Below are 21,436 nucleotides of genomic sequence, written 5' to 3'. Positions count from 1 at the left end.
ATAAATGAAAGTTTTCTGGGGATGCCACAGTCAGCCACTGCAAATCTGCTTGCAGCTGGAGAGGTCTTGGCATCTTAGGACAGCCACATTGTTTGAGACAGCACACACTTACTGTACACGGAAGTTTATTGTTTGTCTGATGTTTCCGCTTTTGTACTTTAGCGGCGAATGTACAATGCTGGCAGCCGGCATCTCTATATACAAGACTGTGTCTGAGTCATTAGCATATTATTGCAATTGCACAGCGAGTAAAATCGCATCTGGGTCAAGGTTTACCTTTCCACTCTCATATTCAATTCCTGCTCGTATATATAGTAAAGCCCGGGCTCTCTTTCTACCATGTTTCCTCTGTCCGATGGCACCAGACAAAAGGCTGTCCGTTGTCACCAATGATTTTTATCTTACAAGTACTGTATGTGTGGAGGCCCTGGCTGGAACAATTAACGCAAACTCCAACATTAAGGGAATTAGGCTGGATTCTGTGAAGCAAAAATTGGCGGTTATTCACACTCTACTTCTTGACCCCAATTTCTGACCCTACTCTTTCTCTGCTAAACCTCTCAGAAGAATTTACTAAATTCGGACAGCCTTCGAAATTAATCTGTGGCTCTAAATCTCCTGGTCCAACGTGGCTGTTCCTTATAGCCAGCACCCTTCGAAAATCAAATACTGTAGTTGGAGGACACTACAACTAAGGAGCCTAAAGATCTCTATTAAGTCCAACTTTGGACCGTCGCTCGGAAAGACACAATGTAATGTGATGGTGAGTGTCAGGAACTTGAACCAACCGGTCTCTATATTACGTTTAGTACCTGCAAATCTCTTCTATAGCTTCACCACTCGTCTCCCTAGTACTGCATACAATTGAAAATTCCCAGCATGTCAGTCACTGTCCATACTTGACAGTGACTGGCTTAGTGAGAATTTCCAAAATTCTTAATAGTTTTATGGAATTCAGTAGAAAAATCTATGATGAATACTGGCTGGAAGAGTTTGTAATAAGCAAAACAGTTTAGGTAAAGTATTTATTTTTATAATGTTAACACCAGGAAGAGGCTGTGCATTACCATACAACTGAAATGCTAACGCAGCAGGAGGCGCCTGTAGGAAATAGACGCATCCTGCATGTGGCCATTGGAACTGGTCAGCTGGGTCCATGAAGTCTGCTCAGCAATATCGTACAAATCGGAAGCAGGCCCTTAGTTTAAAACTTTATGTTTTTTTCATGGAGGCCCTCTTCCACACAATCGGATTGTCTGATTATTATACCACCTTATCCTCAGGATATCGGAAAATCTGCATCAAATAGTTCTTGGTGACCCAAATAGTTGTTGGAGGTGTGATCTTTCTCTAGGGACTCCCTCCCATATTTTACCTTGTCCAGAAATATTGTTGGTCATCAGGTTCCTACTGGTATGAGCCTCTGGCTCTTTAATCCGAGGATCACATTTCAAAACACAAGAAATCCCTTTAAAATATTAAAGTAATGCTGCAAAGGCTATTATGCCAGTGTTCTGGAAGCAAGCACTTTCTACTCCCATTAGTGCATTGTTTATTAGAATTGATCATTACATGGAATTGGAGGACATCATGCTCTCAGCGTTGGACAGATGCTCCAAGCTTATCTCAACCCGATTTTACCGAGTCATATTCAAGGAGTCAGTGGAGCACTAACTATGCCGCCATTCTTTAAGTTCTACTTATCCTGATTTTTTATGTGTTGGTTTTATATCTGTCATATTTAGATTTACTCTTGCTCTGAGGGCAACTGCCATTGGGGGACTGTATTACCTCTCCACTCCCCTATTTATTGTACAAAATGTTCAGTTTGTAATTTCAGACTTTCAGACGTTTGTTCTTAAATATCTGCTGTATGCAATTTATGCTACTTAATAAAAATGAGATTCCAAAACAAACAAAAAAACTAAGCTCACTCGCATCCATAAAAATGTTTGCTTCTTATAAGTAGCATTTAATACAAATAAAACTACTTTCCCATACAGGAAGTTAACTATTCGTTCTTCAACAAGCTGTGCTTTCTTTACAAACCTATTTTGTCCTTAAAACAAAGTTTTTCAAGAGAATTTTAATATTCACGGTCTAGGACTCTAGAAGGCTTAGATAAATGAAGGTTGGCACAGTGTATTGTTTTACATCCACAAGTAAAACTATAAATTTGGAGACTTTAATCTTTTCACATATTAGTAACAGTGGATAGTTTCCTGTCTTGCAGAATAAAAATCCCAGCGAAAAAACTATACCAAACTAAAGTGAGAGCTCCAAATCTGCTTTCATTCTTCCAGCACTGCTTAAAGATTTAACTTGCCTTCACTGTAGCTATCCTGCAGAGGTATTTGTTTAAATATTTAGAGTCAAGCTGGTGCTTTCTGCTCTTGTTATCTAGGTCACAATTCCTATCTTCAGAGAATATTCAATATCTTATATATGGGGAACCAGACTCTTGTTTAAAGCTGGAACATGTTCATGTAATGAAGGGGAGCTCGCATTCATTTGAAAAACTTTCCGTATGCCACAGTGAGGTCGGTCACATATTTCGCTTTACACACAGAGGGGGAAATGAAAGAACAAGCGAAAAACGTGGAGAAGTGGGCCAGTGGAGAAGATGCCCATGGCAACCAATCAGCTGTAGCTCAAAACTGATTGGATACTATGGGCAACTTCTCCTCTCTTATCACTGCTTCATACATCTCCCCCAGAACATCTGCTTCCACTGTAATGGTGCCCATACACTTGCCCATACACGATATCGCAGGGCATCGCAGAGCTCCGATTACACAGAATGTGCATATTCTGCCTTGAGGCCAACAAGCTTCCAGCTAGGGCCCGGAGAAACTTGTTAAAATGTTACTTAATAGTGTAGGTTATTTATTTATTTATTTTTAACAATAATTTTTATTGAATTGTATCATTATATTCTCGGTAGCATACAACAAATCAAATACAATCAAACATGAATTTAAAGATGGTAAAAAAGTTAAAGAAAAGAGGGGGAAGAGGGGAGAGGGGGGAGGAAATTACCAGACCTAGTCACTAACAGTAATGGGCCCTACACACTGGGCGACATCACTGCACGATATGAACGATCTCGTTCATTAATGAACGAGATAATGTTCATATCGTGCAGTGTGGAGGCACCAGCGATGAACGATGCGCGGCCCCGCGCTCATTCATTGCTGGTGCCATGTCGGCTGTGCATGCAGGCCAATATGGACGAGATCGTCCATATTTGCCTGCAAGTCTACGGAGCCGGGTGACGGGGGGAGTGAAGAAACTTCACTCCCCCCGTCACTGCCCCCCCGCCGCCGGGTCGCCCGTCGGCCGTATCGGCCGTCGGGCACCTCGGTGGCCAATCGTCAAATGTGTAGGGCCTATAAGAGAAAAGACGGACAAGGCCGCCTCACAATCACAGAGTCAGGGAATACATAAACAAGTTGTCATATACCTATTCAGTAACATTAACATTATCTCAGGGGTGTTCTACAGGTGAATCCAGAACAGTAAAGCCTCTGGGCGCACTGTAGATAACGGAATGTCCCATACGCTCACGGAACTCAATCCACTTAAACCACTTCATATGACTGGAAGAGGCAGAGGAGGAATATGCCGTCTCTGCCGTTTCAAATAAATAGTGTCTGTGGACTTTATCTAAAATAGCAGTAGGCATAGGGATTAAAGGAGATTTCCACAATTGGGCTATGGAGGCCTTGGTGGCAATTAAAATATGTCCCATGAGGTACCTATCTCCCTGGGATAGTGGCCCTGGATAAAAGTGAAACAGAGCTGTTAAGGGGTCTGCAGGGACATTGGATCCCAATACTGTACTTCACTGATCATCCAAAATATTTCCTTCCAGAGCGGCTGTACGACAGGGCAAGCCCAAAAAACATTATAGATATCTCCGATCGAGGCACAATTCCTCCAGCAAAACTGGGAAATTGTAGGCCAGATTTTATGCAGCCGCTCTGGAGTGAAATAGGCTCTGTGGAGTAGTTTAAAAAACATTTTTGAATGGTGAACACATTTGGAAACCTTAAAGCAAGTACGGAAAATGATATCCCAGTCCTCGTCGGCCAATACCCGGGAGAGGTCCCTCTCCCATTTAACCAAAGAGGGTAGTTTCCCATAGGTCCGTCCCGACAGTAAAAACTGATACCACCAAGAGATATTACCTCTCTGAGCTGATATTTAACTTTAGATAGCAATAGGGGAGGGCAAGCTAAATTAGCCAAGAGAAGTGAGATATGACTCTGAATCCAGTGTCTCAACTGGAGATACTTATAAAAATCTGAGGTGAAATATTGGCCGTACTCTGGAGGTGAGAAAAAGGAACTAGACCCTCTACTCTGAGCACATCCTTCAAAGAGGTCACCCCTATTTCAGCCCACGTGTCTAGGTTTAAAGAAGGTGTCAGGGCAGCTATGGCAGATAGGGACAATTCTGAAAAAGGTAGAGTAATCTCTGTTTGAGAGGATATAAATTTACACCAAATCTGAATTGTTGCGGCTATCGTCTTACAGGTGTGAGTCTGGTGAGGAGTTACCGTAACAGGTAATCATAGATGATCGGGGAGACCAAAGGGGGACACCATGGAACACTCAATAATAGCCCACTGTTTAGGGGACCCTGATAGGAATCATCTTTAACTTGGCTCAGTATACAGACTGATTGATAAGCCTCGAGATCTGGGAAGGCAGCACCACCCCTAAGTTTCGGAAGGGAAAGGGTATGTCTAGCAATTTTAGGCTTAGAGACTTTCCATATATAGTTGATTAGAGTTTGATTAAACTTGTGGAGCAATGGCTTGGGGATAAGTCTTGGGATAGCTCTGTACAGATACATTAACTTTGGTAGCAGCACCATTTTAGCAGCTGCTATACGGCACAACCAGGATACTTCATGTAGCATCCAATCTTTGGTCAGAGTCTCAAAGGCCTGCAATAACAGTTTATAGTTGCAGTCAATCAAATCACGTTCTCTAGCTAGGTTAATACCTAAATATTTGAGAGATTTAGACTGCCACGCATACCTGAAGTCACCCTGTAATTCTTGTAATAAGTCTGTAGAAATATGCAGAGGAAGGGCCTAAGTTTTAGAGGTATTCAATTTATAATATGACACCTCGGAAAACTGCTTCAAAACTCGGTGTAATGTATGGAGAGAAATCTCAGGTCTCGTTAAATATAAGAGGATATCATCCGCAAAGAGACTGATTTTGTGAGAAACATCACCAATAATAGGACCATGAATGCCCGCTGCCAGCCCTATTTTCTCCGCCAAGGGCTCAATTGCTAAGGCAAATATGAGAGGAGACAACGGACAGCCCTGTCTCGTACCATTGGCGATATTAAAGCTAGTAGAAAGGCATCCATTGACCGAAACAGTCGCCGAAGGGGAAGAATACAAGGCAATGAGAGAGTCCAGTATACCTCCCCTAAATCCAAAGCAACGCAACGCTGCCTGCACAAACCGCCAGTGAAGCCTATCGAATGCTTTTTCGGCATCCAAAGAAAGAATTAGAAGAGGGGACCCAAGAGAGTCACCGCAATCCATTACATCTAGAACCTGGAGAATGTTGTCCGGAGCCTGCCTGCCTTGATTGAACCCCACTTGATCTAGTTTAATAAGCTGCGAGATAAAGGGGCAAACACGATTAGCGATCATCTTTGCATATATCTTGACCATCAGTGTTTAACAAAGCTATAGGTCTGTAGTTTTGCACTGAGGAAGGGGACTTCCCAGGTTTAGGAATGGTCACAATTTGTGCATTGAGCATTTCCTTCGGGAAACGCCCAACCGACGTGGCTTCGCCAATCACGGACGCCAGAAATGGGGCTAGCTCTGCTTTAAAAGATTTATGAAAGTTAGCAGGGAACCCATCTGGGCCAGGGGCTTTATAAGATGGAAGCGAGCCAATGGTCGCTACAATTTCATCTGTAGTCCAAGGGGAACTTAGGGACAAGCAGGCTGCAGAGTCTAAAGAAGGAAGGGATAAGGATTGCAGGAAAGCATCAATATCTACCTGAGAAGGTTGGGGAGTGTCTAAATCATCCCGGAAATTATAGAGGTTAGAATAATATTCCGCAAACGCGTTGGAAATTTCGTGCGGGTCAGATATCTTAGCGCCTTGAGAATTAAAGACATGGTGCACACGCTCCCTCGCTTTTCGTCCCCTCAGTTTACTAGCCAATAATCGACCGGTCTTATTGCCAAAGGCGTATCATTTCTGATTAAGTCGCGCTATATTACGCTGCACTTCCTGCAGTGAAAAGGAATTAACTTTTTACCGAGCGAGAAGGAGTCGCCTATACAGAGTTTTGTCAGTCGGAGTCACTTTGTGGGCCCTCTCCAAATCAAGAGCCTCCAGTTCAGCTTGTTCATAAGTCCTTTTATAGTCCCTCTTCAATTTCGAAGCAATTTTTATAGCCGACCATCTAACGACAGCCTTAAGAGAACACCAATGAATAAATAACGAAGTGTCGTTGGGGTAATTTTCTCGAAGATAATGGGACACAGACTGCTGAATAGCTTGTTGAGCCTCCGGAAGGGAGATGGCACCATATCCTAGTCTCCATGGCCCAGGAACGACCCTCCTACCACCTATATCCCACACTAACAACAAGGGAGAGTGGTCCAACCACGTCATAGGCAAGATATCAATTTTGCTGACAGAAGTTAACGTCCATCTGTCGGAAAAGGACAGATCTATCCGAGAATATGATCGATGGACATGTGAGTAGAATGAATAGTCTCTCATCGTAGGGTGTCGAGATCTCCAAATGTCATAAAGATCATATTCCGCTATCAATCTACTAAAACCTTTAGCAAAATCTTGAGGTTTGAAACTACGTAACACGGTCGTCCTGGACCTATCCATATTTGGATCAAGAACCATATTAAAGTCCCCCAGGACCAAGAGTGCACCAATAGCGTGCGTCTGCAATACTGAGATAAACTTTTTACAAAAGTCCAACTGTCTAGTGTTGGGGCATAGCAGGACACCAGGGTGACATCTACATTGTCCAGCTTCCTGACCAAAATCAGGTACCTCCCCTCGGGAACAGGATATTGAGCTAAGACACTGAATGAGTACTGTTGGGAGATCAAGATAGCTACACCCGCTTTCTTCTCCGGAACATCAACCGTGTAGCAATGGGGGAATTTAGAGTTCCGAAACAGGGGAGGTGCTGCCCCCTTGAAGTGGGTGTCTTGGACCGCGACAATATGTGCTTTGAGCCTATGAAAGTAGTTAAGGACAAGCTTCCTCTTCTGAGGAGAGTTCAAGCCTTTAACATTAAGTGAAACTACATTGAGCATTATTAAGAGGAGAGAGGATGCGATACATGACAAACATACTAGGTGACATAAGAGAATACAAGGGCTGGCAATAGGACAACAAAATAAAGAACAGAAAATACGGCCTAGCATACAGGGAAAAAGAATACAACTGAACTGACCCCACCAGGTGCCAAAACAGGCACCATACCATGGTCGCCTGGAGAATAAACATGGGGGTTAGCGGCTAGAGCCCTGTCACCCCAAAATGAAAACGAAAAAGGCATCCATTGGTGTCCCTCTGCACCATCCGAAGCAGCGATAAGATTCATCGTCCACTGTGGAAAAGCAACAACAAGCCCACAGGCGGCATATGGAAGCACGGAGGGTCCCCAATCCAGAATACCTGAACATGATAAACAACAGTCATAACAATGTATAAAGTGGTAGGAGAAGGAACGTCACTAAAAAAAAAAAAAAAAATTCTCTCTCTCCGCTCATGTAAAAAAAAAAAAAAAGAAGAACTAAGCAAACATTAAATGCAGGTCTACAGCAGAGGAGCTAAGAGAAACTAAGAGAAACCGCGGCACAGAGATCAGCCCGATCCAGCCTTGGACCAGTGCTGTTAAAGACCGCGAGCAAGGAAGCCACGGTCTGAAGCGCCAACTAAGTTCCATCTCTCCAACATTTTCATGCCGTCAGGCACATTAGTGAGAACAATCGTGGAGCTGTCCTTTGAGATCAGCAATATAGCGGGGAATCCCCACTGGTAGGGAATGTTGACCCTCCTGAGAGCGCTAGTAACAGGTGGAAAGGAACGTCGTTTCAGTAAGGTGTCTCTAGAAAAATCACAAAATAGTTGAAGGGAGCCCAGTGCCTCTGCTGTATCCGAGGAAGGCTGAGCTGCCTTTTATAGCGCCTCCTTCACATGGAAGAAATCGATCCGCATCAGGACATCCCTGGGGACATCAGCAGGTGCGTTTCTGGCCTTGGGTAGGCGATGTATACGGCCTATCAGGAGATCACTAGAAGTAAACGACAGGACCAATTTCCAGAATAACGTAATAGTGTAATCATGTAAAGAACTATTAGAGATAGTCTCCGGGACACCGCTCAATTTCAAGTTATTCCTTCTGGATCTATCCTCCATTTCAGTCACCTTATACTGCAGAAGAGAGACCTCCATTTCCAATTGATCGTGGGAAGAAAAAAAGAGCATTGTGAGAACCAACTACCTCCTCCATCTTTGTCTCAAGGTGATCGGTCCGGCCACGTTGTTAGTCTATAATCTGCTGGCACATGTGGAAGGAAGCTCTAAATTCTGCAGCTACTTCATCTTTGAAGGACGATAACAGAGCCTTCATAGTACCAACTGTAAGCGCATCATTGTCATCCATATCTCTAGGCTTGACAGGGACTAGACCCATTGAGGACACACTACTACCAGAAGCCAAAGCAGGAGGAAGTCCTCTGGAGGAGGGAGCTCTAGGTGATTGCGGTTTAGAGGGTTTAGGTATGATAAGAGTCTCCGGTAGTATAAATATAAATGAAAGGACAGCTCCACTATGAGTATACTTGTTATAACATTACACGAAACAGAAGAAGTAGCAACATGGGGTTAGAAAAGCTTCATTCGCACAGACTGTAGCTCCCAGCAGAGGGGAACAGCATCATCGTGGGTGCAAGATATCAGGAGGCAGGTAATAGATGGCAGCAGAGCTAGTGTAAGAGATGAGGCCTCACCTTACTTGAAAAGTGGCCGCAGTACACTCTGAGCAAAAGCTGGGTAGGTGCAAATGGATAAGGGCAGCTGCAGACCACTCTAGGTTATGTCCTCCCCCTAACAGAGACTGGTATGGGTATCCAGAAGATATTTAAAAAAAAATAGTGGGGAGAGGATTCCCAACAACTGCCACAGCCAGTGACAGAAGTGGGTGCAGGGCAGTGCCACTCCACAGGTCAACTTCTCCCAGTATGGGCGCTTCTTCCAGTAAACAAAATGGCGCTGTCAGGACCCAGCTAGTGAGGGCAGATGCATTGGTGGAAGCGGCGAGTATCCCGGCAGCCGCAGGGTCAACCCCAGGCGGGTGGAGAGCGGAGAGCGGGTGACGAAGACGTATGGTCCCGGGCGCACTATTGCGGGATCAGCGCCGCTCAACGGAGCTCCTCTCTGGGCGCCGCGGCTAGTGGGGAACCTCGCCGCTCGGGAGGCAGAAACAGTATGAGGAAGGGAGAGAGGTTGCTGCAGCCCGCAATCACAGGGCGCTCCAGTTCCGGTCCGGGCCAGCACTAAAATTGAGTCCCCGGGTCCGACCAGGCAGACAGGCCGCAACCCGCACAGTCCAACCGGTGCAGGGGAGCCTTAACAGGCTAAGATGGGTCCCTTCGTGCAGCAAACAGGGCCAGTAAGGTAGAGAAATAGATCTCGGGTATGAGCTCCAGCACTGCACAACTACCTAGATCCATTGCCAAGCCACGCCTCCCAGTAGTGTAGCTTTTAAAATAAACTTGCAGCAGCAAATTTGTTAGCAGTTGGGCAAAACCATGGGGGTCATTCCGAGTTGATCATAGCTGTGCTAAATTTAGCACAGCTATGATCATCTTTCCTAACATGCGGGGGGACGCCCAGCACAGGGCTAGCTCGCCCCGCATGTCAGTCCTGCCCCCCCGCAGTAGTGCAAAGGCATCACACAGCGGCGATGCCTTTGCACTTCATGTGTAACTCCCGGCCAGCGCAGCTTTAGCGTGCTGGCCGGGAGCTACTCCTCGCTCCCTAGCCCGCAGCGGCTGCGTATGACATCATGCAGCCGCTGCGGCCCACCCCCTGTTCAGTCCGGCCACGTCTGCGTTGGCCGGACCGCGCCTACGAAACGGCGGACAAACGCCGCCATTTCGCCCCCTCTCGCCCATCGATCGCCTCTGCCTGTCAATCAGGAAGAGGCGATCACTGTCCTGCTACGGCCGTCCCGCATGCGCACTACGGCGGCGGCGCATGCGCAACAGGGACCCGTTCGCTCTGCTGCGTTAAAATGCAGCGAGCGAACGGGTCGGAATGACCCCCCATGTGCACTGCAGGGGGGGGGGGGGGGAGAGAATATATTATGTGTAGAAAGAGTTAGATTTGGGTGGTTTATATTGTTTCTGTGCAAAGTAAATACTGGCTGCTTTTGAACACTGGGGGTAATTCTGAGTTGATCGCAGCAGGGTTTTTGTTAGCAGTTGGGCAAAACCATGTGCACTGCAGGGGAGGCAGATATAACATGTGCAGAGAGAGTTAGATTTGGGTGGGTTATTTTGTTTCTGTGCAGGGTAAATACTGGTTGCTTTATTTTTACACTGCAATTTAGATTGCAGATTGAACCCACCACACTCAAATCTAACTCTCTCTGCACATGTTATATCTGCCTCCCCTGGAGAGCACATGGTTTTGCCCAACTGCTAACAAATTTGCTGCTGCGATCACCTCTGAATTAGGCCCAAAGTCAGCAGGAAGTAGCAGCTTACAAAAAAAATTCAAGTTACCTTGTGGCATAACGGTCTGCGTGAGCCTGGAACCAGCAGTTGGTGCGATTGAATTGCAACGGATGTTGTACTTCACCCCCTCAAGAGCGAGTGTGTTGGAAAGGCCTACTAGTCCAAGTTTAGCAGCACTGTAGTTTGCTTGCCCAAAATTCCCATATATTCCGGCTGCAGATGAGGTCATTATTATCCTATAAAAATAAAATAAAAGATACAGCTAAAGACGCCATTAACGGAAAACACATTATTACACTCTTGCACATGAAAAGAAACTCCATCACTCAAATTCATTAACATCTTATACGGTATACAATAAATACTACTATTACTATAAACATTTTAATTATACGTCCCCACCAAGGATCCATAGCGCTGTACAGAGAGAAATGCAACAGTAAAAACAAGCAACACAAACTAAAAAGGTTCAGACAGACCGAGCAGGGGAGGAATAACAATAAAAATTTAAAAAAAGTTCAAATTTAGAGCATGTTGTGTGTACGGCATATCATTTACAGTTGTACTGTACATTAACTGACACATATAATATTCTAGATTCTGAAAAAAAAGAACTACTGCTACTGTAATATTAATTGATTTATGTTAATGTCTATGGTGCTTCTGAAAAAGTCTTACATACAAGTCCATTATATTTCAACTAAAGTTGGTTTGAATGTCTAGGACCACTGCTAACTGGGATATTGTACCTCATACAGAGATGGACGTAGATCACTGCAGACGCACCAAGATCTGAGTCCATTTCCTCACATGCTGGGCGCTGCCCAGCACAGGGCAAGGCCGTCCAGCATGTGTAGCGCTGCCTCACGATGTGTCCACAATTAAATTGCGGATGTATCGAACTAAGGTTGACCCCTGGCAGCGCTGTCAGGCATTGACATTTTTTAAATTGGAGAGGCTGCATGTGACGTCACGCAGCTGCCCCGAAAACGCTCCCAGAACTCCCCCATTCGGCCCATCATGCCCACCCTCCAACGCCCGCCATTGTCAATCACCTTCCGGGATGCGGCTGCAATGTAAAAGGTTGCGCACGTGCACTGCAGCCAGTGCGACTACGCAAACCACCTGAATGCAGCCGCTGCATAGACGTGCAGCTGCGTTCTGATCTGAATATTCCCCATAATCTGTAACAGATGCACACTACACATCTAACATTCTCCATTTACTCCAGCCATAAGACTCAAGTATCAACTATACCAGGGCCGAAACTAGGATTTTTGGCGCCCGGGGCATCGAGGTAGAGGCAACTACAGCTTCCCACTCCACCAACAGAGAAGACAGAAACAGAAATGGACGCGCGACGAGGAGAGACAGGAGGGTGGGGATTCCCGCCACCACCACCTCCAGTGGCTGCTGCCGGGGAAAAGGAGAAGGGGGCGAGGAAGAGTGAGGGTGGATATCACTGTGCGACACCTCCTGCCCAATGGAGTTCTCCGGTAACACCAGCCCATCCCCCTGTGTGACAGGCACTGCTGCAGTCTCTGCAGTACCTCCTTTTTCGGTGAGCTTGGGGGCATGGTTCTGAAACACGCTGTGCACACAGCGAGCACTGCAATTCAGTCTCGGTAATTACAGACTGTGCAGGACAGCGCCCCATTAAGTGCAGCGCCTAGGTCACATGCCCCCTCCCCCCAGTTACGGCCATGACTGTGCAACTGCCTAAATCTTGATATAGGTATAAAATCTACTGGTTGGTGACAGTATGTACTGTATATGCAACTCGCACACAAGCACAGTACAGTACCTGTTTTATCCAAGTATAAACAAAAGAAACACTATCTTCTCCACATTGTGCACATATTAAACTGTCCAACACATTCATAAATACCAGTAAAACAAAAGATAAAATCTAAACTATATTTTATGTAACATCCAAATCCCATATTAACCTGATGCAAAGATAATTTATAGGATAAGTCACAATAATTGCTGGCAAGCACCCAAAACTAAAGGCAACATATTATTTGATATTAAACTCTAATCAAGAATGTGCAACAAAGCAAAGAAAACCAACATATTTAGAAAACACTTAAATTGATGTGAAATCCATCCACTGCTTTAGGGAAAACAGTACAGCAGGTCAAGAATAGTTCACATTGGCTGGATCCAATCCAGTTTCAGCAGCGAGCAGCTGCTGTAAGACGTGTATATAGTCTTTGCAAGCTCAGTTGGCAAAGCAGCTGTTGGCGTGCCATCAGTGTTTTATTATCAGTTATTATTAAAGTCCTGTGTGGCAAAGGCTAGATAAAACAGTGTTCTAGAACAGATAAAATGTACACATTTAACAATACTGACAGATTTCTTAAGCGGTAGTGGGCTGGCGAACATGGACTTTTTCTATGCACACGTCCTGTATTCTGACTTGTGTAACCGAGTGACCTTATGAAACCTGTGATAAATGTTATATAGAAGGCAGTTCACTGCAATGCTCTTTCTGCAACATAACAGGGCACTGGTAAGTAAGTAGAAAGCACTGTGTGTATAAAACAAGACAGGATCTGAAGAATTCTACTGACAATATACTGTACATTCATCATTCATTGTGTGTCCCCACTAGATTTTTTTATTATAATGGCAACATTACAATGGCAGCATGGGCGGTGTAATGGTTACCATTACGCCTCACAGCACTGAGGTCATGGGGTTGATTCCAACCATGGCCCTAACTGTGTGGAGTTATATTCTCCCCATGCTTGCGTTAGTTTGCTCCGGGGGGTCCGGTTTCCTCAAACAACCTAAAAAATAGGATTTTAAATTACCTACCGGTAAATCCTTTTCTCGTAGTCCATAGAGGATACTGAGGTTCCATTTAGTACCATGGGGTATAGATGGGTCCACTAGGAGCCATGGGCACTTTAACAATTTGATAGTGTGGGCTGGCTCCTCCCTCTATGCCTCTCCTACCAGACTCAGTCTAGGAAACTGTGCCCGAGGAGATGGACATACTTTGAGAGTATATAAAGGATAGTGGTGAGATTCCGAACCAGCACACACAAACCAGAGGAAAGCTATGCTAACCCAACTTGAAACAGGAACAGCAACAGCTGAACCAACAGTACTTAACCAAGTAACAGTGCAGGAAGAACGAAGCACCGGGTGTGTGCCCAGTATCCTCTACGGACTACGAGAAAATAAGAATTTACTTACCGGTAATTCTATTTCTCGGAGTCCGTAGTGGATGCTGGGGTTCCTGAAAGGACCATGGGGAATAGCGGCTCCGCAGGAGACAGGGCACAAAAAGTAAAGCTTTTCCAGATCAGGTGGTGTGCACTGGCTCCTCCCCCTATGACCCTCCTCCAGACTCCAGTTAGGTACTGTGCCCGGACGAGCGTACACAATAAGGGAGGATTTTGAATCCCGGGTAAGACTCATACCAGCCACACCAATCACACCGTACAACTTGTGATCTAAACCCAGTTAACAGTATGATAACAGAAGAGCCTCTGAAAGATGGCTCCCTAAACAATAACCCGAATTAGTTAACAATAACTATGTACAAGTATTGCAGATAATCCGCACTTGGGATGGGCGCCCAGCATCCACTACGGACTCCGAGAAATAGAATTATCGGTAAGTAAATTCTTATTTTCTCTATCGTCCTAGTGGATGCTGGGGTTCCTGAAAGGACCATGGGGATTATACCAAAGCTCCCAAACGGGCGGGAGAGTGCGGATGACTCTGCAGCACCGAATGAGAGAACTCCAGGTCCTCCTTTGCCAGGGTATCAAATTTGTAGAATTTTACAAACGTGTTCTCCCCTGACCACGTAGCTGCTCGGCAGAGTTGTAATGCCGAGACCCCTCGGGCAGCCGCCCAAGATGAGCCCACCTTCCTTGTGGAATGGGCCTTAACAGATTTAGGCTGTGGCAGGCCTGCCACAGAATGTGCAAGTTGAATTGTGTTACAAATCCAACGAGCAATCGACTGCTTAGAAGCAGGCGCACCCAACTTGTTGGGTGCATACAGTATAAACAGCGAGTCAGATTTTCTGACTCCAGCCGTCCTTGAAATGTATATTTTTAAAGCTCTGACAACGTCCAACAACTTGGAGTCCTCCAAGTCGCTTGTAGCCGCAGGCACTACAATAGGCTGGTTCAGGTGAAACGCTGATACCACCTTAGGGAGAAAATGCGGACGCGTCCGCAGCTCTGCCCTATCCGAATGGAAAATTAAATAAGGGCTTTTATAAGATAAAGCCGCCAGTTCAGATACTCTCCTGGCGGACGCCAGGGCCAGTAACATAGTCATTTTCCATGTGAGATATTTCAAATCCACATTTTTTTAGTGGTTCAAACCAATGGGATTTGAGGAAATCTAAAACTACATTTAGATCCCACGGTGCCACCGGAGGCACCACAGGAGGCTGTATATGCAGTACTCCTTTGACAAAAGTCTGGACCTCAGGAACTGAGGCCAATTCTTTTTGGAAGAATATTGACAGGGCCGAAATTTGAACCTTAATAGATCCCAATTTGAGACCCATAGACAATCCTGATTGCAGGAAATGTAGGAAACGACCCAGTTGAAATTCCTCCGTCGGAGCACTCCGATCCTCGCACCACGCAACATATTTCCGCCAAATGCGGTGATAATGCTTCGCGGTGACTTCCTTTCTTGCCTTAATCAAGGTAGGAATGACTTCTTCTGGAATGCCTTTTCCTTTTAGGATCTGGCGTTCAACCGCCATGCCGTCAAACGCAGCCGCGGTAAGTCTTGGAATAGACACGGTCCCTGCTGAAGCAGGTCCTGTCTTAGAGGTAGAGGCCACGGATCGTCCGTGACCATCTCTTGAAGTTCCGGGTACCAAGACCTTCTTGGCCAATCCGGAGCCACTAGTATCGTTCTTACTCCGCTTTGCCGTATGATTCTCAATACCTTTGGTATGAGAGGCAGAGGAGGAAACACATACACCGACTGGTACACCCAAGGTGTTACCAGCGCGTCCACAGCTATTGCCTGCGGATCTCTTGACCTGGCGCAATACCTGTCCAGTTTTTTGTTGAGGCGAGACGCCATCATGTCCACCATTGGTCTTTCCCAACGGTTTATTAGCATGTGGAAAACTTCTGGATGAAGTCCCCACTCTCCCGGGTGAAGATCGTGTCTGCTGAGGAAGTCTGCTTCCCAGTTGTCCACTCCCGGGATGAACACTGCTGACAGTGCTATCACGTGATTCTCCGCCCAGCGAAGGATCCTGGCAGCTTCTGCCATTTCACTCCTGCTTCTTGTGCCGCCCTGTCTGTTTACATGGGCGACTGCCGTGATGTTGTCCGACTGGATCAACACCGGTCTTCCTTGAAGCAGAGGTTCCGCCTGGCTTAGAGCATTGTAGATTGCTCTTAGTTCCAGAATGTTTATGTGAAGAGACTTTTCCAGGCTCGACCACACTCCCTGGAAGTTTCTTCCTTGTGTGACTGCTCCCCAGCCTCTCAGGCTGGCGTCCGTGGTCACCAGGATCCAATCCTGTATGCCGAATCTGCGGCCCTCCAATAGATGAGCCCTCTGCAACCACCACAGAAGAGATACCCTTGTCCTTGGAGACAGGGTTATCCGCAGGTGCATCTGAAGATGCGTGCATTGATGTACAGACACCTTTCCTGGTTCTAGGAGATTCCTGACCAGGTCGGATAACTCCTTGGCTTTTTCCTCGGGAAGAAAAACCTTTTTCTGAACCGTGTCCAGAATCATCCCTAGGAACAGCAGACGAGTTGTCGGCATTAATTTGGATTTTGGAATATTCAGAATCCATCCGTGCTGCTTTAGCACCTCTTGAGATATTGCTAATCCCATCTCTAGCTGTTCTCTGGACCTTGCCCTTATTAGGAGATCGTCCAAGTATGGGATAATTAATACGCCTTTTCTTCGAAGAAGAATCATCATCTCGGCCATTACCTTTGTAAAGACCCGAGGTGCCGTGGACAAACCAAACGGCAGCGTCTGAAACTGATAGTGACAGTTTTGTACAACGAACCTGAGGTACCCCTGGTGTGAGGGGTAAATTGGAACGTGGAGATACGCATCCTTGATGTCCAAGGATACCATAAAGTCCCCTTCTTCCAGGTTCGCTATCACTGCTCTGAGTGACTCCATCTTGAACTTGAACTTCTTTATGTACAGGTTCAAGGACTTCAGATTTAGAATAGGCCTTACCGAGCCATCCGGCTTCGGTACCACAAATAGAGTGGAATAATACCCCTTCCCTTGTTGTAGAAGAGGTACCTTGACTATCACCTGCTGAGAGTACAGCTTGTGAATGGCTTCCAAAACCGTCTCCCTTTCGGAAGGGGACGTTGGTAAAGCAGACTTCAGGAAACGGCGAGGTGGATCCGTCTCTAATTCCAACCTGTACCCCTGAGATATTATCTGCAGGATCCAGGGATCTACCTGCGAGTGAGCCCACTGCGCGCTGTAATTTTTGAGACGACCTCCCACCGTCCCCGAGTCCGCTTGAGAAGCCCCAGCGTCATGCTGAGGCTTTTGTAGAAGCCGGGGAGGGCTTCTGTTCCTGGGAAGGAGCTGCCTGTTGCTGTTTCTTCCCTCGACCTCTGCCTCGTGGCAGATATGAATAGCCCTTTGCTCTCTTATTTTTAAAGGAACGAAAGGGCTGCGGTTGAAAAGTCGGTGCCTTTTTCTGTTGGGGAGTGACTTGAGGTAGAAAGGTGGATTTCCCGGCTGTAGCCGTGGCCACCAAATCTGATAGACCGACTCCAAATAACTCCTCCCCTTTATACGGCAAAACTTCCATATGCCGTTTTGAATCCGCATCGCCTGTCCACTGTCGCGTCCATAAAGCTCTTCTGGCCGAAATGGACATAGCACTTACCCGTGATGCCAGTGTGCAGATATCCCTCTGTGCATCACGCATATAAAGAAATGCATCCTTTATTTGTTCTAACGACAGTAAAATATTGTCCCTGTCCAGGGTATCAATATTTTTAATCAGGGACTCTGACCAAACTACCCCAGCACTGCACATCCAGGCAGTCGCTATAGCTGGTCGTAGTATAACACCTGCATGTGTGTATATACTTTTTTGGATATTTTCCATCCTCCTATCTGATAGATCTTTAAGTGCGGCCGTCTCAGGAGAAGGTAACGCCACTTGTTTTGATAAGCGTGTTAGCGCCTTGTCCACCCTAGGAGGTGTTTCCCAGCGCTCCCTAACCTCTGGCGGGAAAGGGTATAATGCCAATAATTTCTTTGAAATTATCAGCTTTTTATCAGGGGCAACCCACGCTTCATCACACACGTCATTTAATTCTTCTGATTCAGGAAAAACTATAGGTAGTTTTTTCACACCCCACATAATACCCTGTTTAGTGGTACCTGTAGTATCAGCTAAATGTAACGCCTCCTTCATTGCCAAAATCATATAACGTGTGGCCCTACTGGAAAATACGGTTGATTCGTCACCACTGGAATCAGTGCCTGTGTCTGGGTCTGTGTCGACCGACTGAGGCAAAGGGCGTTTTACAGCCCCTGACGGTGTTTGAGGCGCCTGGACAGGCACTAATTGATTGTCCGGCCGCCTCATGTCGTCAAACGACTGCTTTAGCGTGTTGACACTATCCCGTAATTCCATAAATAAAGGCATCCATTCTGGTGTCGACCCCCTAGGAGGTGACATCCCCATATTTGGCAATTGCTCCGCCTCCACACCAATATCGTCCTCATACATGTCGACACACACGTACCGACACACAGCAGACACACAGGGAATGCTCTAAACGAAGACAGGACCCACTAGCCCTTTGGGGAGACAGAGGGAGAGTCTGCCAGCACACACCAAAAAGCGCTATATATGACAGGGATAGCCTTATAATAAGTGCTCCCTTATAGCTGCTTTATATATATCAAGATATTGCCATTAAATTTGCCCCCCCTCTCTGTTTTACCCTGTTTCTGTAGTGCAGTGCAGGGGAGAGACCTGGGAGCCGTCCTGACCAGCGGAGCTGTGAGAGGAAATGGCGCCGTGTGCTGAGGAGATAGGCCCCGCCCCTTTTTCGGCGGGCTCGTCTCCCGCTATTTTGTGAATACAGGCAGGGGTTAAATATCTCCATATAGCCTCTGGGGGCTATATGTGAGGTATTTTTAGCCTTTATATAGGTTTACATTTGCCTCCCAGGGCGCCCCCCCCCAGCGCCCTGCACCCTCAGTGACTGCGTGTGAAGTGTGCTGAGAGGAAAATGGCGCACAGCTGCAGTGCTGTGCGCTACCTTTAGAAGACTGCAGGAGTCTTCAGCCGCCGATTCTGGACCTCTTCTTACTTCAGCATCTGCAAGGGGGCCGGCGGCGCGGCTCCGGTGACCATCCAGGCTGTACCTGTGATCGTCCCTCTGGAGCTGATGTCCAGTAGCCAAGAAGCCAATCCATCCTGCACGCAGGTGAGTTCACTTCTTCTCCCCTCTGTCCCTCGTTGCAGTGATCCTGTTGCCAGCAGGAATCACTGTAAAATAAAAAACCTAAGCTAAACTTTCTCTAAGCAGCTCTTTATGAGAGCCACCTAGAATTGCACCCTTCTCGGCCGGGCACAAAAATCTAACTGGAGTCTGGAGGAGGGTCATAGGGGGAGGAGCCAGTGCACACCACCTGATCTGGAAAAGCTTTACTTTTTGTGCCCTGTCTCCTGCGGAGCCGCTATTCCCCATGGTCCTTTCAGGAACCCCAGCATCCACTAGGACGATAGAGAAAAGGGATTTACCGTTAGGTAATTAAAATCCTATTTTCTCATACGTCCTAGAGGATACTGGGGTTCCATTTAGTACCATGGGGATGTACCAAAGTTCCCAAACCGGGTGGGAGAGTGCGGAAGTTCCTGCAGAACTGTTTGACCAAACTGAAGGTTCTTAGAGGCCAAAGTATCGAACTTGTAGAACTTAGCAAACATGTTCGAACCAGACCAAGTAGTCACTCGGCAGAGCTGTAAAGCCGAGACACCCCGGGCAGCCGCACAGGAAGAACCCACCGACCTAGTAGTTTGGGCCTGTACTGATTTTGGAACCGGCCTACCTGCCGTGGAATTAGCATGCTGGATAGTGAGCCTCATCCAGCGTGCAATTGTCTGCTTTGAAGCAGGACACACAATTTTATTGGGATCATAGAGAATGAACAGCGAGTTGGATTTCCTGTGACGAGCTGTCCTCTTTACGTATACCTTCAAAGCCCTCACAACATCCAAAGACTTTGAAGTAGCAGAAGTGTCGGTGATAACCGGAACCACAATACGTTGGTTGATGTGAAACACAGACACCACTTTAGGAATAAATTGCTGACGAGTTCCGAGTTCAGCTCTGTCCTCATGGAAAATTAAGTAGGGGCTCTTGTGAGAAACTGCCCCCAGCTCCGACACACGTCTTGCTGAAGCCAAGGCCAACAGTGTGACGGTCTTCAACGTAAGATATTTTACGTCCACCTCCAGTAACGGTTCAAACCAGTCCGATTGGAGGAACTGCAGCACCAAATTGAGATCCCAAGGTGCCACGGGAGGCACAAAGGGAGGTTGGATGTGCAGAACACCTTTCAAGAACGTCTGGACCTCAGGGAGAGAAGCCAATTGTTTTTGAAAGAAAATTGTCAAGGCCGAAATCTGGACTTTTATGAAGCCCAGACGTAGGCCCACATCCACACCTGCCTGCAAAAGAAGAAGGAAACATCCCAGATGAAATTCCACCACAGAAAAATTTCTTCCAAATACGATGGTAATGTTTAAACGTTACCCCCTTCCTGGCTGGGATCATAGTTGGGATAACTTTGTTAGGGATCCCTCTTCTGGCTAGAATCACCCGTTCAACTTCCATGCCGTCAAATGTATCCACGGTAAGTCCTGATAGACGAACGGGCCCTGTTGCAGAAGAGCCTTGCGAAGAGGTAGAGGCCACGGATCTTCGAGGAGCATCTCCAGATGATCCGCGTACCAGGCCCTTCTTGGCCAGTCCAGAGCAATGAGTATTGCTTGAACCTTTTCCCTTTTTATTCTTTTTAGTATTCTTGGGATCAGAGGAAGTGGAGGAAACACGTACACCATCTGATAGACCCATGGAGTCGTCAGAGCGTCTACCGCCACTGCCTGTGGTTCTCTCGACCTGGAACAATACCGCATGAGGTTCTTGTTGAGACGAGAGGCCATCATGTCGATTTGTGGATATCCCCACCGACGTGTCAAGCACCTGAACACTTCCGAGTGAAGGCCCCACTCCCCCGGGTGCAGGTCGTGTCTGCTGAGGAAGTCTGCTTCCCAGTTGTCTATTCCCGGAATGAAGACCGCTGACAACGCCACAGCGTTTTTTTCTGCCCAGAGGAGAATTCTTGACACCTCTGACATTGCTGCTCTGCTTTTCGTTCCGCCCTGTCGGTTGATGCACGTCACTGCCGTCACATTGTCCGACTGGACCTGAATGGCCCGATCTTGAAGAAAATATGAGGCCTGCAGAAGTGCATTGTATATGGCCCTGAGATCCAGAAAGTTGATTGGAAGGATGACTGCCTGACTTGACCATCTTCCTTGAAACTGCACCCCTTGGGAGACTGCTCCCCAACATGAGGCTTGCGTCCGTGGTTAACAAGATCCAGTCCTGAATTCCGAACCTTCGACCCTCGACGAGGTGAGAAA

General features: G+C 46.7%; 1 protein-coding gene across 1 annotated transcript in view; it reads right to left on the bottom strand.

Moving 5' to 3' along the window:
* The window catches only part of HSD17B4 (hydroxysteroid 17-beta dehydrogenase 4), a 566,121-nt gene that overhangs the window by 318,497 nt on the left and 226,188 nt on the right, over positions 1–21,436 (bottom strand). The window contains exon 8 of the mRNA XM_063964187.1: positions 10,816–11,003. Within this exon, the coding sequence (XP_063820257.1) occupies positions 10,816–11,003 (188 nt within the window). The remainder of the gene's footprint in view (positions 1–10,815; positions 11,004–21,436) is intronic.

This window comes from Pseudophryne corroboree, chromosome 1, assembly GCF_028390025.1.
Source record: "Pseudophryne corroboree isolate aPseCor3 chromosome 1, aPseCor3.hap2, whole genome shotgun sequence".
Taxonomy (NCBI): Eukaryota; Metazoa; Chordata; class Amphibia; order Anura; family Myobatrachidae; genus Pseudophryne; species Pseudophryne corroboree.
This window is presented reverse-complemented; position numbering and strand designations above follow the sequence as displayed.